The following is a 21,075-nucleotide window of genomic DNA, read 5'->3' as shown; positions in this document are numbered from 1 at the left end:
CTAACTTTTTGTCTTTTTGCGAGAGATGCTCTTCAAATGTTCCTCTTAGGAGTAGATACTTTTTCAGATAGTTCTTGTTCCGCTGTGAAGAAGCTACACTAAATGCAGAGTTGTGTCTTCACCAGATTTATGATGATTTTCTTGAGCCTTTTCAGAGCCTTTGAAATAATTAATCAACAAATAGTATGCCAATTATGGATCCTACATAAGTTTATCTTGACATACTTTTATTAATAAAACTCGTTATAAATTACATGCTAAAACAAATTTAGCATTGTATTATATATATATATATGTATTCTTTAGGGTTACCTCGTAGATATGCCAACAAATTAAAGTTGATTGTAAATATAATAACTATTTTTCTTATTAGAAAATATATATATATATAAAAATGGATAGTCCGAAAAAATAGAAAAGTCGATTATACCCTTAAATCGACGATATTCTAAAAATGAGAAAAAACTTCAGGTTTATATACCTGTGATATCATGTATATCTATAATATACTTCACACTAGATATATTAGTTCTATCAATAATGTATCTAAAACGAAGTATATCACTGATATATTTAGTATGATAACCCTAAAACGATGTACCTAAAATAAAATATATTTAGTACGACTGATATACTTCATATTAGTTTTATCAAATTTCCAAAATCATGTATGAATCCTTACTAAATTTAGAGTCAATGAATTGTGTTTCATTTTAGTTAAACAATTACAAGTGTGTGGGATCCAATCATTGACCTTCTTAAGATGGTCGTAAATGTCTTTATCTACTAAGTTATGCTTGAATTGACCGTCTCTAATATGTGTTTTGATTGCACACCATCCTTGTATATTCAAACATCTATTCCTCGCCTTGATTATTGTTAAAGATTGGAAAAGCTTATAAAAGTATAAGAATAAAAAATTAAAATTTGCCACTTTATAATAAATGGGAGAGATATATCCAAAAGGAGGATATATGTTGAGTATTCTACTTTAGACTTCAAACACACATAAATTACTCAATCTTGGTTGAAATTAATTAATGTTCTAGAAGATAGATTATAAAGACTTTAGCAAGTCAATCCTTGACTTTCAAGGTTTAAATTTACTGGTTTCTTTTTCTTTTTTAATGAAATTGTCAAGGAGAAGATTAGTAGTCTATGAATTGTAATTTCATGAATGCTTTGATGAATCTGTTGTTTTTTTATTTTTGGGTAATTTTTATACTTTCATTTAGGACTAAAGTATTAGGTTATGGGAAAAGTATATTAAAGGCATAGATTTTAGATCTAAATATGTATTTTTGTAGAAGATTCAAACAAGAAGGAAAATAGTTAAGAATATGAATAAAATATTGAGTATGTATATCGTCATATAACCTATTAATTAAATTTTTGGCAAAATACATTTTTGGTCCCTAAGATTTGAGGTAGGTGTCTACTTGGTCCCTGAAGTTTCAAAATGAACACTTTGAGATAGGTGTCTAATTCGTCCTTGAAGTTTCAAAATGAATACTTTTGATCATTGAGGTTTAAAGTAGGTGTCAACTTGGTCCCTCAAGTTTTAAAATAAACATTTCTCAAACTTATCTAAGGCATCGAGTGAAATGTTCAATCTTCCGCTCTCACGCACATTTATATATATATATATATATATTTTAGTATAAAGGTGAGAGAAATTTGAACTCATGACCTCTTAATAAGAGATAAATATCAATTACCACTTAACTAAACTCATGTTGGTCTCACTCTCGTACTTGTTTTAATAATTACTAAGATTATTAGCAAGCGTCCCATACAAAATCTTATTTATGTAATTTTCGAGTAAAAAGTGGAAGGTTTATTCATATCCTCTTAATAAATGAAGTTACGAAAATACCCCCATCACAAAGAAAGTTACAGAAGTACCCCCATCATAATAAAGTTACAAAAATACCCCCCAGCTGGCTTTATTAGAATGGCAATTTTTTAAAGCTAGGATAATGTGATGTAACTTCCTCACATTTTCAAAGTCAGAAAAGAACCAAGTGGCAGTGCCCCAGTTTTGAACAACTAGAAAATGGTATTTAGTTGACTTGCAAGGGTAATTTCATCCTTCCAAAAATAAAGACAAGTTATCAAATATACATATATGTATATATTATATAGATCAAAGTTTATCCTTTTCTTAAAAAAAAAACAGAAAAAAAAAAGTCATAGAAAAGAAAGGATAAGACTGTAACTAATGTTAGACAATTAGAATGAAACATAAAGCTATCTTCTCTCACATTTCACACACACAAGTATTGAAATTTGAAGCAGCATACAGATACAACACCATGGAAAAAGACTGCAACTTTTTTTCTTACCTCCATGCCGAAGTTACAACCAAACTTTTCTCTTCCCACCCAAAATGAATTGTCCCCATTTCATCGTACATCTTGAACCGGTCGCAATACTCCTCGACAAGTTTACGGATCGGGTCGGTCACGTTTTCGCTCATCGAACATGAAGTGAACCCCGCCATCATCATTCTTGCTCTCCATTTCCCTGCGACTTCATATCGCTCTACTCTGTCTTCGCCTTCACAAGCTACTATGTTGACTATGTCCTTTGCCAAGCACTGCCTTTCGACGTTTATTCTGTCTTGACTGTCCCTTGGGAGTGTCGCATCGAGAGAATCGTAAATGGCTGAGTAGTACTTGTAGGTTTCGACGAATCTTGCAAAGAATGGGGTGGTGTTTGCGTTCATGTCTTGTTCGACGACTGTTACGAGTTTTGGGTTCAAGCTCTTGACCATTCGGAGAAGTCGGTCTCGTAGGTTTACGGTCGAAACGCTTTCATCTGGCATGTGGTGAAGCAGAAAAGCGAAGTTGACTATGAGTGCTTCTCCAGGTCGGGAGGCGAGCATTGAGGGAGTGACATCTGAAGCATTTGAGGCGATTGCACGAAACTCAAATGGAACCCGCAGCGCTTTTGCCAGCTGCTCAAGCCTTTGTCCAATGTGTCTAAGACCTCCAACAGGGCGCTGTACCGATTCGGGGTCATCAACCCCGGTTAACCTCAAGTGTGGTGGCTTACCTGGCTGGGTTGCTAACATCTGAATCAATTTTATGTATTGAGTTCCTTGGCTTACGTCAAAATCGACTATATGAATTCTCTTCTCATCTTTTGCTGCCTCGATGATGGCACAATTCGCAGCCATAAAGCCAAATTTGAAGCAAGGACAGACCTCGAAAAGGATCTGCATAGCTGCGAGACGGTCAGAGGAAGGGGGTTCTTTGCATCTCAAAGCTTTATAAAGACATTTACCCGATTCCAATATCCGAGCAGCAAGACCTTCCACCATATACGCAGCAATCCTCTGTGAGGGATCTCCCTGAACAGAAACCATCCCCCGGAGCTGTTCGATCATGGCTGATGCTTCTCCAATGTTCTGCTCTGAGATAGCAGAAGCACATTCTAAAAGCATTTGTCTGGGATTCAGTGAAGATATCTGTGATGCATCCTTATTGCTGCTGATGGTACTGAAATTAGAATCAGTCGATGAAGATTCCTTTGGCGAGTCATGAAGCAGAGCGTCTCGAATCGAGTTTGCCCATTCGCTATCGATTTCCATGCTTTGGCCATTTGCAAATATCACGTCCTCATAATCAGCAGCATCGGGGTCACCAAGCAGATCTCTCTCCAATTCTTGCAACTTCAGTCTCACTTGATCATCCTCAAAATCCAATGCTTCTGGACTTGTACTCTCGAGGCAAGCTGATTCAGAGTTTGATTGATAAGCATCAAAAATTGTAAACGAACCAGACAAAGGGGAGAGAGAATCAGCCCTTAGCCCAAACGAGGCAGCATCTGGGTGAAACGAATTGGTAGAAATGCCCGAAATTGACAACTCTTCTATCGGGAAGTTGAGGAAATACTTCTCATAGTTCTCACTGCAATATGAATCATTCATGTACATTGTCCTATTCTTGTCGGAGCCAAATGTTTGGTTCGACAAATCAGGAGCATTCTTGGTCCCCTTCAACGAGTAAAGCTTCCGACTTCCGTACGATAACGGAGATGGATCAGACGGCCTAACTAACGACATCGGTCCCTTCGTCCTAACTCTGCTTTTTCAGGAAGACCAACTCTTTTACCATAGATTTTGTACCCTCTGTTGAAAGCTGGGGAAAGTAAACACAGCTCTTTTAACCATAAATCGCAGATTACTCACAAAAAGTTTAAATAAAAAATCGAGCATAACACTCAAATTCTCTCAAATTCTCGATCAATCCCTTACGAATTCGCAGGGAAAAACAGAGAGTTACGAATTCGCAGGGAAAAACAGAGAGTTATATAATTGAAGTACTAATAGATCGGATCAAAGTTCGGGAGCTATCTTTTCTTTGATAAAAGGAGATATAATGGTCAAATTGAGACAAAATTGGTAAGTGTCAATTTTAGAAATCTAAGAATCCGATCCACCAACAGATTTATCATTCTAATGTTTGTTTGTTAGAAAACAATTACCTAATATGCTTAATCGCATGATGAACATGTGGCTCAACAAAAAACTCCATTGAAGAAGCTTTATGAAGAAAAAGGCTTGAAATAGCAAAGGAATCAGAGCTATTTGGTTACGGATTTAAAACCAGAAACAGGACAGAAGTTTCAGAGAAAAAGAAGAAGATTACTTCTCAAATTTAGCCCATCAGTTTAAACAGAAATCAGAACTATAAGAGAAACAAGATCTCCATTAAATTCAACAATCCCAAACAGAGAAGAAGAAGCTCTAGCATGCAAGCAAACAAGAAAGAAACCAATTCATCTAAAGGGCAAATACCTGATACAGAATCAGCAAAAATTAACCTCGAAATCGACCTGAAAAGAAGCAGAAAAAACCCTCAATCGGGAGAACCCAAAATCAAACCCTTCTTCTGGGTTTTCAATATTTGCCGCTTTTCGATATCTGGAGATGAAAGATAAGAAAAAGAAAGAAAACCCAAGAAAAAATCACAAGACCCAACAGGGGAAAATCGATGTTCTGGAGTTCCAAGTGCGAGAAAAGTAGAACTCACCAGAATTTATTAATGGAGAAGGGAAAATTCGCAAGAGGTTGAGGAAATTTCTTGAGGGGGATTAGAAGATTTTTGGGGTTTCTTGAGTTGGGATTTTGGGTTGCATGCGGATGGATGGATGGATGGGTGGATGGTCAATGGTTTGGTCCTGTACCAATTTTTGTCTGACTAAAAACGATGGTTTTGAAATTGGAAAATATCACATCACCCCTACAAAATGCTGACGACACCGCCGTGGATGAGTAGTGCCATTTTCTTGAAGCTCGATCTTCGCCGCGCCATTTGGGTTTATTTATTTATTTTTTTTAATATAAAATATTGGAGAGGAAATTCGAACTCACGATCTCAGAGTTATATATCGCTTCGCTTTACTCCATTGAGTTTATTGTAATGAATCATTCATGTAATTTCAAACTCAATCCTCATCGTTCGATGAGTTGAAGACTTTTTGGAAGGGAGATTTTGGAAAGGCTTTTGGGAAATGGTTTTTGGGGGTGGGATAAAGTGAAAATGGGGTACGGAAGTGATTTTTCTAAACGGAAAGTACAAAAATGGGAAGATTTGGTGAAGGAATTGAAACACTCTTTACTTGCTAGAAATTTTAAGAAGAATGAATTTTTCACGAATAGAATGTTATTCTTTTTAGTATGTTTGAGTTGAGTTGACTATATATAAACGAGTGTTCGATTTTACAAAGAGGTATCTTTTCTTTTATTCTTATAAGTTCAACATATGTGGGATCGGGATAGAAACTTTAGATTAAAAGGAGTCATACATGTTGGATCTATTGAAATATGTTTGTATTGTTAGTACAAAATTTGTTGTTAACATGAGTATAGCTCAATTAGTTAAGACATATATCTCTGATTGGTTAAACTTCTTTAAACATTCTTCAAATTCTTCTGCTATTAATCGTGGGTAGCTAAAAAAATGTTTTCATGTTTGTAAATATAGCCAAGAAAGAGACCCAAATTTTAGCATACCAGCTAAATGGTGATTAACAGCTTTTGAATTTTGTATGGCAAAAATTTTGAAATATGATTTTCGATTTTTGTTAGTTATTTCAATTTTAGAATTTTCAGGTATACTACGTAGGATAATATCAATGGTATATTAGATTTATATATCATGCATATCATTCGTATATCAATATTTATATAAGGTATATCGACATAATGTTGGTATATCAGCTTTCATATATTTAGGTTAAAAAAAGATATGCATTTAATCTAAAATCTATATATAGCACAACAGAAGAGAAATTAAACATGCTATAGAGAAGTAATATATCAGGTAAATCTGCCTTCATATCAGTTATATCATGATACTTATATCAGTACTCATAATAAGGTATATGTAGCATGTATATCATTGGTATATCAGTATATCATTATTTGGACTCCGTGTTTATCAATGATATATAGAACTTTTGCTTTCTTTTGCGTGGATTGAGTCTCTAAATTTTGTTATTTTTGCAAAATTTGATAGTGATTAGTATTTTAAAAAAAATTATATTTATCCATTAAATGAATTTTTTAGTTATAAAAATATGCCTTTATAAAAAATAATAAATATAAAATACTTTTAAAAACTATTTGATTATTTATTTCTTTTTAAATCATTTTGTTTTTAGAATAACCGTGCACTCAAATTTTATCTAATTTACTTTTTGAATAAAAATCTAATCTCTTTAACATTCATTTCCACTTTTTTGAAACTACTCAATAAATTAAAATGGACAAAAATTAAAGATGAAAATAAAATTTAAAGGATAGATTTTTTATTACTAAAAAAAATAATTGATACAAACAAATTGTGCACATACTATCTTTGACCACCCAAACCAAAATTTCATCATTAGAAAAAAAAAAAAAAAACTAATGAATTCTCTTGAAAAAGAAAAGAGAAAATCAAAGATGCATGAGTAGAGAGTGTTGGGAATAACGCGGAATTAATTAGTTTTGCAAAAATAATAAAAATAAATAAATAAATAAATTTGGAATGGCAGTACAGAATATTAATTATTAGAATATTGAATTTGGTGCAATGAAGTCAATGTTTTCGGACGCTCCCCTTTGACTTTACCAACTCCTCGAACCACCATTTCTTTCCATTTACTCTGTGATTACACCTATTTTTTCAAATACGTGTGTCCCCAAAAACACTCAAAACACAAATTTCAACTCTCAAATAATATGTATAAAAACAAAAAAAGTGAGTGATTCAATATAGTAGTCAAGAGATTGGGCAATATGTGGAGGTGAGGGTTCGAACTTATGATCTCTTGATCAGAGATAAATGTCTTAACCATTTGAGCTATGTTCGGTTTGACTTCTATCCAAACGTCTTGTTACTAAATAAGATGTTGTCATTATCTATAAATTAAGGATCTTCCCCTTTATAATTGATTTCAATTTGTCTTTATTAAATATCCAATAATTAATCCTCCCTTTGGAATAAAACATTACCGAGCCTCCCTCAAGTAGTTATCCAATCTGTAATTTAGTACTTTTGAGTACATTATAAAAGATTGCTCTCTTATTCATGTCGACTTGTAATCTATAAAGCACATTGCTTGTCTTGGCAGAACTCAATCACAGATTACATTAGTTGACGACCGCTATTTTATCACACACTTCAACATCCTTCCTTTAAACAAAAATCTATCAAGTGTCTCCTAATTTCAACAATAATCTTTCATTTTGCTTGTTGATTTTTTTAAGCTTTATTTTAAATTATATTGTTGACATAATTATAGTTCACTTTAATAGATTCATCCATAAATTTATATGACTACATCTAAAAAGTTCACAACTTTTTTGTTCGATATTGGATGATTTTGTTGACGTGGGTGAGTTTGAGATATGACATTGATACTTTTACAATGTAAAGACCATTTTTGAAATATTTATAACGATGTTTTTTTTTAACAAACTTTTCCAACTATAGTAAATAATCTCTATTTATCTTATTTTACCAATTAAAAACAAAGGTTAAATTTTGTAGTTTTTTCTTCTTTCCACCACCGCATATTTTAATTTTTTTTTAGTATAACATATAGGACTGAAGATTCGAACTCGCGACTTTTTGATCGAAAATATATACCTTAATCAATTAAATTAGGTTCAAATTGACATTTTGATGTATTTAATATTTATTTTTTTTAATATTTAATATTTATTAAGTACTTTGATTATTATGTGAATCTTCAAAATAAGTTAAAGATAAAATATTTTAAATTTTCATATTTTAAGCAAATGGCATATTTTCGCCATTTTGTTTTACAAATATTTTAGTTATAGAATTTGCGTCCAATATGTTTGTTATCTGGCAAATCAAAGGCGACAAGTGTCCAAGCTTCAATAAGCCACGTGGACCAAGTCAATGAGAATCGGACGAATATTGTACTGGGTCCAATTACGAGCTCACCGATTTGAGGGGTTAAAAGTGCACCTGGACAACTTGTACAAGAGATAGCCAACAGCTAAGGCACCAACACCTTGTGCCCAAACTACGATATATTTTAGAGAATCATCCAGGATGTTGCCCCCTCTCCATTTTACAGTACACTGAGGGAAAGAGGATGTTGCTGGTACCCACTACTCCTGACGCGGCGCATTCTGCCCTTTATATCTGCCTCCACAACCTCTCTCTCTCCCTCCATATATAAAGGAGAAGAAAACTCTAATGAATGTAAGTCGAATTTTCCTACATAACTCCTCGTGAGAATTCGGCATATACTCTCAAGCAGATTCTCACTCGGAGATTACTTCTTCTTTGCTCTACTTACTTCATAACCATTTGCTATCGTCTTGAGTTCTAACTAAAGAATCAGAGTGCATTAGATAAAGTATCACATCGGTGCTAGGTTTCTGTGTGCGAAGTAATCAAGAGCTAAGAGACAAACACGTATGTAGCATCTCCGTGACACACGTTGCAAGCCGCCAATATTCACGAATTAAATTATGTATATGATCAGTAGCTACAACTAGTTAGCTCGGTTGCCATGTTATGTCGTCGAATCTACAAAATTCAGCCTATTACAACTAGTGAATTAACTTAAACAAAACCATACTGTAACACGGTTGCTGAAATGTAATAATTTTCTCTACTTGGCGTGATGAGTCCTCATGCTCATAATTATTTAGCATTGCCTATCATAAGCTTGATATGATTTTATATCAGTAGGCCTAAATTTGAAAGGATTTAGTCTTAAAAAAGTAGTGTAATAATTCATATACTTTATTGAATATGTGAATACAATAAAATTTATCATATTAACACTTTGATATTTTCTACCATTAATATGAAATATTTTATTTAAACGATATTTGAAAATATTAGGGTTACTGGATATAAACTTAAACAACTTACAATGATGTTGAAAATGCGACTAAAGTCTCAAATTGACTAAATAAAGGAAAAATATATATGGTATATAAGTGAAGGATAACATCTCTATTGGTATGAATTTGTTTTTGAGTGAATGAAGAAACAAAGGAATCAGAGTTTAGGTTCAAAGTGAACGATATGATACTATTGTAGAAATGTTGAAGATGTATTACACTCATGCCCCTAATTTAACCTTGTTGGTAAGTGTCGAACAAAATATCTTTTACGATAATAGTTTTAAATAATCTAACTTGGAGTTTTCTGATTAAATAAATTCTCTTGATATCGGGTTTGGGTTTTTTCTAAAATATTTATTATTGACGGTAATTTGTATATAATATATATATTAAAATAAATATTAATTTGTTGGTCATGGTACATGGTTACTCGTCTCATTACTAATATTGTTTTGAGACGAGAACTGCGTGAGATATATGAAAGATTAAAATTATCCAAAAGTTAAAAAATAAAAACTAAATAAAAGTACTAAAATGAAAATATGACTCTTTTTATTTCTCTTTCCTAAATGAGAAGAGAATGAGATTTAAATCTAGACATTTCAACTAAAACGTGGACTGACCTATATCTTATCAAAGAAAATTATCAATATATGACACATGAATAATAGTTGTTTTTATTTTTCTTGTGCATTAAAATTTCGAATTAATTAATGTTAAAGTAATATATGAAATGTCAAACATTTATTATTCTTCGTCAATTTGGTTCAACTTATTACTGTCTTAATAATTAAAGAAAATGTCATCCTATAGGCAAATTGATCAGATTTGGTCATATAAGAAACTTCTTTTTATTCTATATTTCGGATGGATGAACATCGAAATTCAGTCGCGCTCGTAAATCTTCAAAGTCTTGAATTGGGATGGTATGTCACTCTAGTATCTTCTCTATTATATATGAACAAGCACTACGATCACATTATCGAATAGTTCAAGAAGCCATTAATATATATCACTCTTCAAGTCCGTGAATGTACTTTAAAAGGAAGTTAAGGTTGAATCATGTCCCGTAGTCTTTACGTCATGTAGTCCTAGCGAATCTTAGCCTAACCTCTATAAGCCACATCAATAACCCATGGTCAAAAGTATAACAATAAATTTTTCTCAAGTATCAATCATATACACTCTTAAATATTCCATTTCTTCCTCTTTTCAAATCACCGAGTTTGACTGTAGCACATGGAAATTGACAAAATAGAGATTTATACTTTCTTCTAGCTCCCGCTCCCAAAACTTTAAACCATAATACATATTATTATAAATTTTTGTAAGACGCCATATTTTTAATCTGTGTTTATACAATAAAATTAATATTCTAGACCGACTAGGTGGAGATAAGTCGAAAGAGCGAACTTGAGCGAACCGGAGATATCAAAAAATCGTATCTCTTGATCATAAAGGACATGTCCAAGGGAGCAAACACTTCAATGCTCAAATCAGTAAAGAGATTGACCTTGATATTAAGACCGAGATAGAATAAGATACCTGATTTTGGAGTGAGACTTCCTATTTATAGCTTTGAGTGTCTGACAGTGCGTCCGACCAGCGATTAAGCATGCTTGGTTTCAACTATTCCTGTTGGAGATGCTCGTGCTAGTTGTTCTGAATTTAATACCCTTGCATTCAAGACCAACCAGATGGTTGGTGCTCTCCTGGTTCGACCATCTCGAATCGTTGAGTAATTGTGCATTCTATGTCCTCTATGTGGCAGTGTTATTTTATGTCCCCAACAATATGAGATCCTTAACACGCTCCTTCAAGATCGATTCTTTTGACTCATCGATCTTGATCGAATTTCATTTTAATTCCATTTCAAAATCAATTGACAATGAAAGAAGTAAATCATATCTATTATAAACCTTTGTTAGATCTCTTATCTGTGAGATATCCGACAATACGGTTGGAAAAGCAGTAAAAGTTGAGTGGTGGAAATGGAGAGCATAATCTAGGTTAAAGTCACCATTTTAGTGGGGTTTTCAAACCCATAAAATAATTAGAGTGCCATGTTATCCAAAGCATCGACAATGACAAATTATGGCCATTTGGTGATTCATTTCCCATTACTATTAAAGGGTCAAAATGGCAATCTGTATAAGTTGGAAAAAGGTTACACCCACCAATGTTTTGTTGTGCTTATCGCCACCCAAAAATTCTTTGTTTTGTTATATTACTTTATAGCTTATTCCAAATTCGGCCTTATCATATATTCACTGTTCACATCGACGCACCACATGACGTATTATAATTATTTTAAATATTAGGTCAAACTATCATATTTGTTATTGTAGATGCTTTCTGTTTAGTTCTTGAAATTTGGTTAAATTTATCATTTTAATGATAGAGACATGTTGGAAATTTTGCAAAACTTTTATTGTAGATCTTAAAATTATAGGTCTTAATTTTATGGCTTCAACCAAAAATATTTTGATGATTACACCAAAGTATACACTGAGAATTTGAATGTTTCAAAATAATCATAGTGTAGAGCTCGAAAATACAAATACAACGTCTTTCGAATCACTCAAATGAGAGTTCAGACGAGTAAGTTATAGTCAAAATAGATGAGGAGAAAAATCCTACATGGCGGATGACGTGTTCAAGTGAACCATTCAGAAAACACATGAGAGGACGACATGTGGCGCTTTCAAATATGAAGATTCAAATTTTTATATTGCACTTTATTTTCTTTTTTAGCAAATAAGAATACTTGAACCCAAGAACTCCAAAATAAAAGATAATGGTCTACCCACCCCACCAAACAAAGTATATAAACTATGAGAGATATATGAACTCTCTTAAAAAGACAATCATGCTTGGTGGTGATTCAGGATTGTCTCTTGAATAGACAACATGCCTAATTTTTCGAGCATTATTATTAGAAATAGTCGGGTGGAAAAACTTGAACCCAAGAACTCCTAGGATTTAGGAAAAAAATGAGAGACAAAAGATAACATTCTTCTAACTATTCAAGAACAAAAGACAAACTATTTTCAAAGCATTATTCTTCGAAATAATCTGGTAGGGAGCATATTTCTAGAAATAGTTTAAGAAAAACAATATTTAAGAAAAAAATCTTATGTTTGGATCTTGAACTAGTAAAAAATCTCTGGGAGAAAACTCAATTGGTTGGATCGGCCATGAGGTTTCTCTTTGGCTTAGAGCCTTAAGATAATAAGATGGTCGATCGATTTCGTTTTCACCCGTTGAACAATTACAGTAAAATACTTGAGAATGAGTCTTGAGTAGTAGAGTAGGCATTGCCAAACCACTATAAAAATTTATAGTGTCACCTCTTATCTTTTCTTCTCTTATCTTCTTAGTTTATCGTATTTAATTTTTTTTTTGAGTTAATTTTGCTACATTGCATGATATGACTATTTAACTATTTTGCACATAATAACTCTTCTTAATTGTTAATTAATTTTGTTGATTGTCTAATGGTTTGATTTCTCTTGAATTTATTTCTAAATTTGAAAAGTTGGCAAGTAATCCTATTCATCCCTTCTAGCACCAGCATAAAACCTAAACGACTAGAATAATAATTTAACTTAAATAGTTATTATGGGGTTTTTTTTTTCTTAAAATTAATATTTGTTATGTATTTTACACTGCGTATCATTTTTCTTTTTTTACTAAATATATCAATTGGTTACTAATCTTGGTAGCTTTTCTCAATTTGGTCTTAATTTTTTTGAAATTATCAATTTTACCTTCAGTATATTAAAAATCTCCATTAGATTCTTTCGTAAAGAAAATCGTTAAAATTTGTAACATAAAGTTAACATTATTAAATTATTATTCTATTAACATATTTAGACATGTGATTCAGACAATGTCACCGGATAATAATAGATGCTTAGATTTAGACAATGTCACTTGATAATAATAGATTTTTTTAATCGGCACTGACCGAATTTTGTTGATATATAGATTGCATTTTAGGTGTCAAAATAGTATATTTAAGAGGATGTTCATATGTTTAAATATATCTTATTGAGACAATAATCTAATGGCAAATATTTTTTTTTTCTTAACAAAATTTTAGCAATGGAGAATTCTTAATACATTAAACATAAAATGGAAAATTTTGAAAAATTTGAGGATGAAATTAAGAAATGACACAAAGATTAGGACCATTTTTGTATATTTAGTTTTGTTTTTTTAGTGGTATAAGTATTAACCAGAAAGATAGAGATGTACTTCGGTTATTCCTAAATTTAACCTTTGAAAAAAAGATTTTTATTTTTTTATTTTTTTATTTTTTAAGAAGAAGAAGAATGTTAATCTAATAATGATAGTAATTTTTAAGGATTAATGATTTTCGTCCACTAAATTCTTTTGTTTATCTGAAAGTTTTTTTTATTAAATAAAGAAAAAGGCAAGATTCTGTAGATATTGTAAATATATTATCTATGGACCTTACAAAATAGCAAAAATACAAAAAGAAATTTGACCAAAATAATTGATGTGGTTGAAATGATTTTCAAGTCCGCGAATTAATATATATTTGAAGTAACGTTATTCATTTACTCCGTGTTAAATAACAAAAAGATCAAAATAATTATCTCCTAGAAAAATTTAAATATTAAAATATAGATACTTAAAAAATTTAAGGTCACTTTTTACAACTTTCTTTTCTAGGTTCTTATTTATTATTTATTCATCCTCCAATTAAGCAAAATATAATTATTTTTTATAACTATTTATTGTTTCTGATTCTTCCACGATCATGGTTTGTTTGTTATTCTCTTAAATTAGAAAAAGTAAAAATTTTATATGGAAATTACATAATTCAGATTACTATTAAAACTTTTTATGTTATATTTATTTTTCGAAATTTATTATACATTTTTTAAGTATAAAATAATATTTTTATCTATGTTTTGTACAACAAATTAGAAAAAAATATTTTGTTCTCAAAATTTCTACACAATGTTGAAAACATTTCTTACAAATAATAAACATAAACTTTTAAATTGTATGTTTGTAAACAATTGAAAATAAGAAACAATTTTCCAATTTTATAAAACAATACTACAAAATGGGCACTTACCAAAATAAAATAATTTTAAAGTTGGAAGAATTAAAGAGAAAAAAAAAAACTTTTGACTTGGTAAACTTCATAATGCCTGTGTACAAATTCTCCTCAAAACAAAACAAAAAGGAAAAAAGTAAAAACCAGAGGCGACCACAGAAATTTAGGGTTCATTCTGTCTCTCTCTTCCTTATGATGAGAAAGACAATTTACCCAAATTTCGAACAATTTGTTTCGCACTTTACCCAAAAGTGATTTTTCACCCTTTTTTGTCTTTTGTTTTTAAAAGGATGTTCTTTCCTTTTGATTTTCAGGAGTAGAATTTTGTTCTGTTCTTTTGGTTATTATATATAATTTTTCTTTTCTGTTTGTCATTCTCCTTTTAAGATTATCAAGTAAAAATAAATGATTATGAGATGAAAAAGAAGATAATGTGGTGTTGATTGCCAATTCAAAATAGCGGTTGGAGTTGGAAACCATATACATAAATAAATAAATAAATAAAATATATATTAATTGTAAGATGTTACCTAATTCTAACTACCATTTTGAGTTGATCACTAACTACCAATTGCATGGAGAGAGAGGTTGGATTAGAAATGGAAGTAGGAGATCAGTCAATGGAGAGAAAAAGAGGTCAAGGGTATTTTGGTCCTTTTATACAAATTTAGTTCAATGGAACAAAATTAGTAAGAATAATAATATAGATAACGCTGTTTTCTTTTCTTTTCTCTTTTAAATTTCTCGGAATTTATGTCCTGTGGCTTACACTAGTAGATTTCTATAATTGGGGCTCGTTGCCTAAGCTATATAATACTATGACCAGTGCAGGACCCGAAGACAATACTTCTTATCCATGTGTCATCCTTTAGAGGATAATAATAAAGAGGGTTTCTAAATTGAAATTAAGGTATATTAAATTTACGTCAACATGTCAACATCTCCATATATTATACAAGTTTCATCAATTGCAAGGTGGTGGAAGACAAATTATGGCCTAAGTTGGGGTTTGGCTAGGACTAGGGAAAAATGATGTGTAAGGTCTCCATTAACGAAGAATGAACAATTCATCTCACAGCGGGAGTGATTAACTTCTAATACTTTTTCAAATTAATAATTGAACTTAGCTTCTTTTTTCTTTTAGATCTTTCAAGAAAATATACATTTTTGGTATAATTTTTTTAAAAGGTATCTAATACATTTTAAGGTCTTAATTTGGTGTCTAATAAGTAAAGAACAAAGTTAGAAGGTTTTTTTAAAAGGGGGACAAATTTTTATAAAAATTTAGAGGGGGGCAATGTATAGAAAAAAAAAAAACTACAAAAATTTTTTAGTATTCCATCGTTGGCAATTGCCCCCATCTCCCCTCTAATTCCTTCTTCAAATTCCTCGTAACTTTTAATTTTGTATCTAATAAATCATTGATATCGAATTTGCATTTTGAAATTTTGAGGATCGCATTAGACATAAAAAAAAAAATAATTTTATGTCTAATAGATCCATTAATTTTAAAATGTTGAATATGTGAGAGATCTATTAGATGCAACAATTGAAAGTTCAAAGATCGACATACTTTTAAAATTTAGGAGTTATTAGACACAAAATCGAAAGTTCAAGAACCTATTATATACAAACTTACAAGTTCGTGACTACACCTGTAATTGAATCTGAAATTTATGTAGCATCGAGCTAATTAGGCAAGTGGAATCCTTTTGGCCAACATGTCAAAACTCTTAGGCCTTCATTTTCTACACTTTTGCACTTGTTCATTCTCATACTTACTTTGAATATTAAAATTTATTAGTTAACATTATGTGTGTATATTCTCAACCAAAATTTTAATTAGAATTAAGGCGAACATCCTTCTTTTTTCCTATATCATGACTAACCACTTAGACAACAATGAAATGTATATTGTCATTATTGATGTTACACTTGCGTTGAAAATTATATTAAGACCAGTTTCATAACGTTTATGTTTTGTGGTAACCATTTCTGGTTCTTTACAATTTCAAATTTTAAAAAAATTATATGAAAATTAAAAATTTAGATTAAATATTCAAATTTTCTACATTTTATTATTTATTTATAAATATTTATTATACATTTTATCATTAAGAATAATAAAATAAATGTTTTTATTTATGTTTTTAGGGGAAAAAGTAAGAATCAAAACAAAAATGTTGGAAAGTTTCTTATAAATGAGAACCGAGAAATATAAAATGGTTACTCAAGAATTAAAAGGGAGAAACAAGAAATGGGAGCATTACCGGGCTCATAATTTTCCATCAAACTCTTTCACTTGCAATTACTTAACATAATAATTTGAATTATCTCTCATCGATACAACTACAACTAGGTATATATCAAAGCCATGTCTCAGCCACCATATGACTAAAAGAGGCAACAAATCAAGCAAAAACTTGAAGGCTTTAACATAATCCTTAAAGTTTGCCCTGTAAATCACACTGTATATGTACTTCCATTTCAGCTCCCAAAGAACTTCATCACACGACACGGAAAGAATCCGCTATCCTTTTCAAGTCGCCGTAATGTCTCTTCCATTGAAGACCTGTAAAATCCCGGGAGAAAAGCTTCTTCAGTTCAGCTGGAAAACTTATGTAATTTAAGCCATATCATATCAGCAAGGTTCTTGATAAAGGCTCTTACCATTTGCTGTTACATTGAAGAGATATAGACGATTTCCCGCCGCTGTCGCCGTGATTAAAACGTGAGGAGGCTCCAATTCAAACTGATAATATGTTCTTCCAGAATGCTCTGCCACATTCATGTTTATCACCTTTCCTTCTACATTTTCTCCGATCACTTCAGGCCCGAATGCGTTGATTACTTTCTCTGGGGGTCCGACCATTTCGATGGTTGCATCCTCACCGATAACTTCACAGGACAATGAAAATAAAAGCATCAGTTTGAGGGAATGCACAAACTAAACAAGAAGCATAAATTTCGAGGAAATGCACCATCGGAAAATCGACGAACAGGTGCAACGATAACAAAGAGTCGGCCTTCCTTTGAGCTTCCAAATCTAAGATCAATCTCTGTCCCACCAAGATCAGCAATTGATACAGGAACCTGTTACATAAATGCACATTGTATCATGTATGCTTTAGTCAAGACGAACATGAAATTAACTTCCATAGAGTTATCTAACTAGCATGAGAATTTTAGATTCTATGTCAATGGGATTTTTCTCTGCTTATATATATACACTTCACCCCACTAGTCAACGAAAAACATGACGTGGCCCAAAGCCAATTGTAGAAGATATCTTGAATTTTCTTTAATTAACTCTTTAGAGGACAACTGTCTGCCCCTACAATATTTGATTGTCAGGAAACTGAGTAGAGTAGAAGCACCAACCTAACAGAGGACCTAGACTACGTACACAAGCCCACCTGAAGCACCAACCTAACAGATGGGGCGACCTCGAGGGGATTGTGTTAGTATCTTATCAGTTTCAATGGTTGATCTAGTTTAAGTAGTTTTTTCATTTAATGAAGAAGCTGATTAGAGTAGAAGCGATTTGTTTCCGTTTGCATCAGCATTTTCAACAGGGACGATAAGGGCAAAATCAAGCAAAGCATGTACCTCTTCCCAGTCTTGTGGAACTGAAAAGACATAAGGAATAATAGGACTCCATCCGACGCCATGCCCACCGGACTTCTCGTCGGGTCTACGATATGTCCTCCAACCTGTCTGAGCAGGCAACAAACAAGAAACCAGATATGCTGAGCTTGAGTTGAAAAGGGAAAGCAGTTACAAAACATTCAAATGCTCAAAATGGAATTTTCTAGATGGATGTTGATTCATGAAGTAGAACTTTTTCTATGTTGATCACAAGGCACTGCCACTGCATAAGCATAGCATAAACACTATGCAACTTGATATGGAAAAATATGGCATGATCAGCCCTGTTTGTTTTCTCAGTGACGGTGGAGATTCAGCTATAGGCCCCTCCCAACAAAAAAGCAAGGTGTTCAAACAAAATCCCACATTGGTTAGGAAAGAGAGTGATCCATAATATATAGATCAAGGACAATTATCTATATTGTTATGAGGCCTTTTGGTGGGTAAAACCAAAAGCAAAGCCACTTTAGGTATCGTTGTCCTTAACAAAATTATCACTCTAACCCTTGTATGTTGTGGTTTTTAACATTTTAGTCCCTATTGTTTAAGTTTAGCTACTATGTTTATCTAAATATATCAATTCAGTCCTTAATATTAATTTGACATGGTAACTTGATATGATACCACCATACCTCTGTATCACAATTTACTTTAACTAATAAAACTTAAAAGAGACTAAATTAATACATCTACAAAAACAGAGTTGCCAAAATAAAACAATTGAAAGTCCAAACGAAACTGTTCAATTAACAAACTACATCCATCACCTAAAAGGAAACAGAAAATTATCCACCACATTCACATTCTAAATCTCATTCACCAACACAACTACATGGCACAGAATCCGAAGATTTCACCAAAGCAAACACATACACAAATCACACATACATTCCAACTAGAAATGGGTACTACAAAATAGCAATCAATGAGATGATAAAAGCCAACCCTGTTCATCTGGTTCGGATAATCCCGGTATCCTCCCTGCCAGAAGACCTTGCTTAACCGCAGCCAAACAGTGGTCGTGCAGCCCCAATGGCGCAGTAGAAAGCAAAGAAATCCCCGATGCCAAAATCGATCTCCGATTCAAATCCCCTAGCGGCCTCTGGTTCTCTCCATCGGCGACTGAAATGGACTGGGGATGGAGAATGGGAGAAGGGAGTTTTGGGTGGTGGAAGTTGCAGGAGAATCTGTAACTGGTGAATAATGAAGTTCCCATTGAATCGGATGAATTTGGGAATGGAGGAATGGCGGATGATGAAATGAAATGGAAGAGATTAGAAATTGGAAGCCCAGAGAGGGATTTGGTTGTTTGATTTTGTGTGGACTATAGACGTTTTAAAGACCACAACCTGAGCTTTGCATCTGTTTGGAGCCATGTAGATAAAGAGGTTTTCTTCATCAAAAATTAATAATTTACTTCAATGTAGTTCAAAGTGTTCAATTCAATCCATTCAAGAAATTAACTCCAAATAGTTTTTTCTGTTTTGAGTTGAATGCGGGATCGGAAGATCGAACCTTTGATATGTAAGAAGGTAAAAAAATGTCTTATCCACTCGTCTTTAGATTCGCCTTTCATATATTTTTAGTCCCTCATATTTGGGTGTTAATTCATAGTAGTCTCTATTCATAGAGAATGAATGTTAAAATTGATTGATGATAAATTTATAAATCATTTGAAGAAGTAAAATGATATCTAAAAGAGGGAAGTTTCTAATTCTTTCTCCAAAATTTTAAATTAGTTAATGATTAAACTTGCATGATATGATGGAATGGAGAATGTTCCAATAGTTGTTTCGATTTGTTCCACACTTAGACAACTCGATAAAGGAGGTTTTAGTTATAAGTCATAAGTTCAAATTTATAAATGTCCACTTATAAAAAAGAAAGTTAGTCTTAGAAATGGTTTGAATGTTTTAAATAGAACCTCAAATTCATTGTGGTTTTAGGACAAAGCGATAAAGAAGAAATGTTGTTTGACACTACAGATTAGCTCGTCTCTCAAAGAGACTTAAATGAATCACACAAACAAGTTTTATTTAGTAAATTCAAATCTCTGGAATTACGTGAGCATTGAACTATTGGAAAATCAACCAAGATGAAATTTTTTGAAAAAGTAGAGAGCTATGTAAAGGAATATATGGTAGATTATATTCACTCGGACTTATGGGATTTGTGGGGTTTCAATCCTTGAAGGAACAAAATATGTTATAAGTATTTGTTGATAATTTCTCTAGGAAATTGTGGATGTTTAACTTGAAAAGCATTAGTGATACTTTTGAAACCGTTAGACATTGGAAAATTCTTGTTAAAAATCAAACTGGAAAAGAAAATTAAAGTTTTGAGAAGATCAGCCTTTTTAACTTGGAACGAAGAAGTTTGGACTGGAAATTTTTATTTGTGAAAGGCCAAGAGGTATGGGGCTGACTTTCTTTGTAGTTTGTGGAAGCCGATGTCTTTAGCCTTTTGTTTTGAGAAATTCTTGTAAGAAATGAATGTTTCACAAATGTCTAATTTTATAATTATTTACACTTTTATATTTTCAACTCTAAAACATGATTTTTGTCATCAAAATACCTTCATTTATGATTCTCCTACCACATGAGATTTTAAATTATACTTTCCTAATAATTTGATTTTCCAAATATATTTATTAATAATTAATATTTAAAATATTGAATTTTTATTAATTAATGGAATATAATTCCTAATAAAACAGTATAATTAATCTTATGAATTTCTCTATTAACCCATTTTCTTTCCATTTATTGTGTTGACAAACATCTTTTTTTTATTTTTTATTTTGTAGTTTACGCCTTTTTTTTTTTTTGTAAAAAATCATTATCGTTTGTTCGTGTAATTGTGGTGGTTAGCAAAAATATTTTATATATTTAAAGAAATGTCACCAACTTTTCAAAATTTCAAATATAGCAAAATATTTGAATTT

General features: G+C 31.9%; 2 protein-coding genes across 4 annotated transcripts; both read right to left on the bottom strand.

Annotated features, from left to right (window-relative positions):
• Nucleotides 1–2,111: 2,111 nt before the first annotated feature.
• On the bottom strand, nt 2,112–5,194 carry SCL1 (SCARECROW-like 1). 3 transcript variants are annotated; one of them, XM_022298743.2, is made up of 3 exons: nt 5,040–5,194; nt 4,805–4,930; nt 2,112–4,145 (listed from the first exon to the last, which is right to left on the bottom strand). In XM_022298743.2, exon 3 carries the CDS (start codon nt 4,067–4,069, stop codon nt 2,342–2,344), a length of 1,728 nt encoding a protein of 575 aa, XP_022154435.1. In that variant the 5' UTR covers nt 4,070–4,145; nt 4,805–4,930; nt 5,040–5,194; the 3' UTR covers nt 2,112–2,341. The 3 variants fall into 3 exon arrangements, with proteins under 3 accessions (XP_022154435.1, XP_022154434.1, XP_087976213.1); XM_022298742.2 differs by having other exon boundaries at nt 4,805–4,842; XM_088120087.1 differs by lacking the exon at nt 5,040–5,194 and having other exon boundaries at nt 4,805–5,033.
• An 11,570-nt stretch (nt 5,195–16,764) lies between these two features.
• Nucleotides 16,765–19,466, bottom strand: LOC111021699 (thylakoid lumenal protein (Mog1/PsbP/DUF1795-like photosystem II reaction center PsbP family protein)). The gene is made up of 5 exons (XM_022298736.2): nt 19,077–19,466; nt 18,093–18,196; nt 17,465–17,576; nt 17,154–17,381; nt 16,765–17,055 (listed from the first exon to the last, which is right to left on the bottom strand). The coding sequence occupies exons 1-5, from the start codon at nt 19,345–19,347 to the stop codon at nt 16,991–16,993; spliced, it is 780 nt and encodes a 259-aa protein (XP_022154428.1). The 5' UTR covers nt 19,348–19,466; the 3' UTR covers nt 16,765–16,990.
• Between the last annotated feature and the right edge of the window lie 1,609 nt (nt 19,467–21,075).

Source organism: Momordica charantia (genome assembly GCF_013281855.1).
Source record: "Momordica charantia cultivar OHB3-1 chromosome 11 unlocalized genomic scaffold, Mcharantia_2.0 BLBB01000011.1, whole genome shotgun sequence".
NCBI lineage: Eukaryota > Viridiplantae > Streptophyta > Magnoliopsida > Cucurbitales > Cucurbitaceae > Momordica > Momordica charantia.
This window is presented reverse-complemented; position numbering and strand designations above follow the sequence as displayed.

Coding starts and splice junctions, on each gene's coding strand:
- SCL1 (XM_022298743.2), bottom strand. CDS start 4,069: ATGTCGTTAGTTAGGCCGTCTGATCCATCTCCGTTATCGTACGGAAGT.
- LOC111021699 (XM_022298736.2), bottom strand. CDS start 19,347: ATGGGAACTTCATTATTCACCAGTTACAGATTCTCCTGCAACTTCCAC. Junction 17,382..17,464: donor TGTTCGTCGATTTTCCGATG/GTGCATTTCCTC, acceptor TGTCCTGTGAAG/TTATCGGTGAGGATGCAACC. Junction 17,056..17,153: donor CTTCAATGTAACAGCAAATG/GTAAGAGCCTTT, acceptor GGGATTTTACAG/GTCTTCAATGGAAGAGACAT.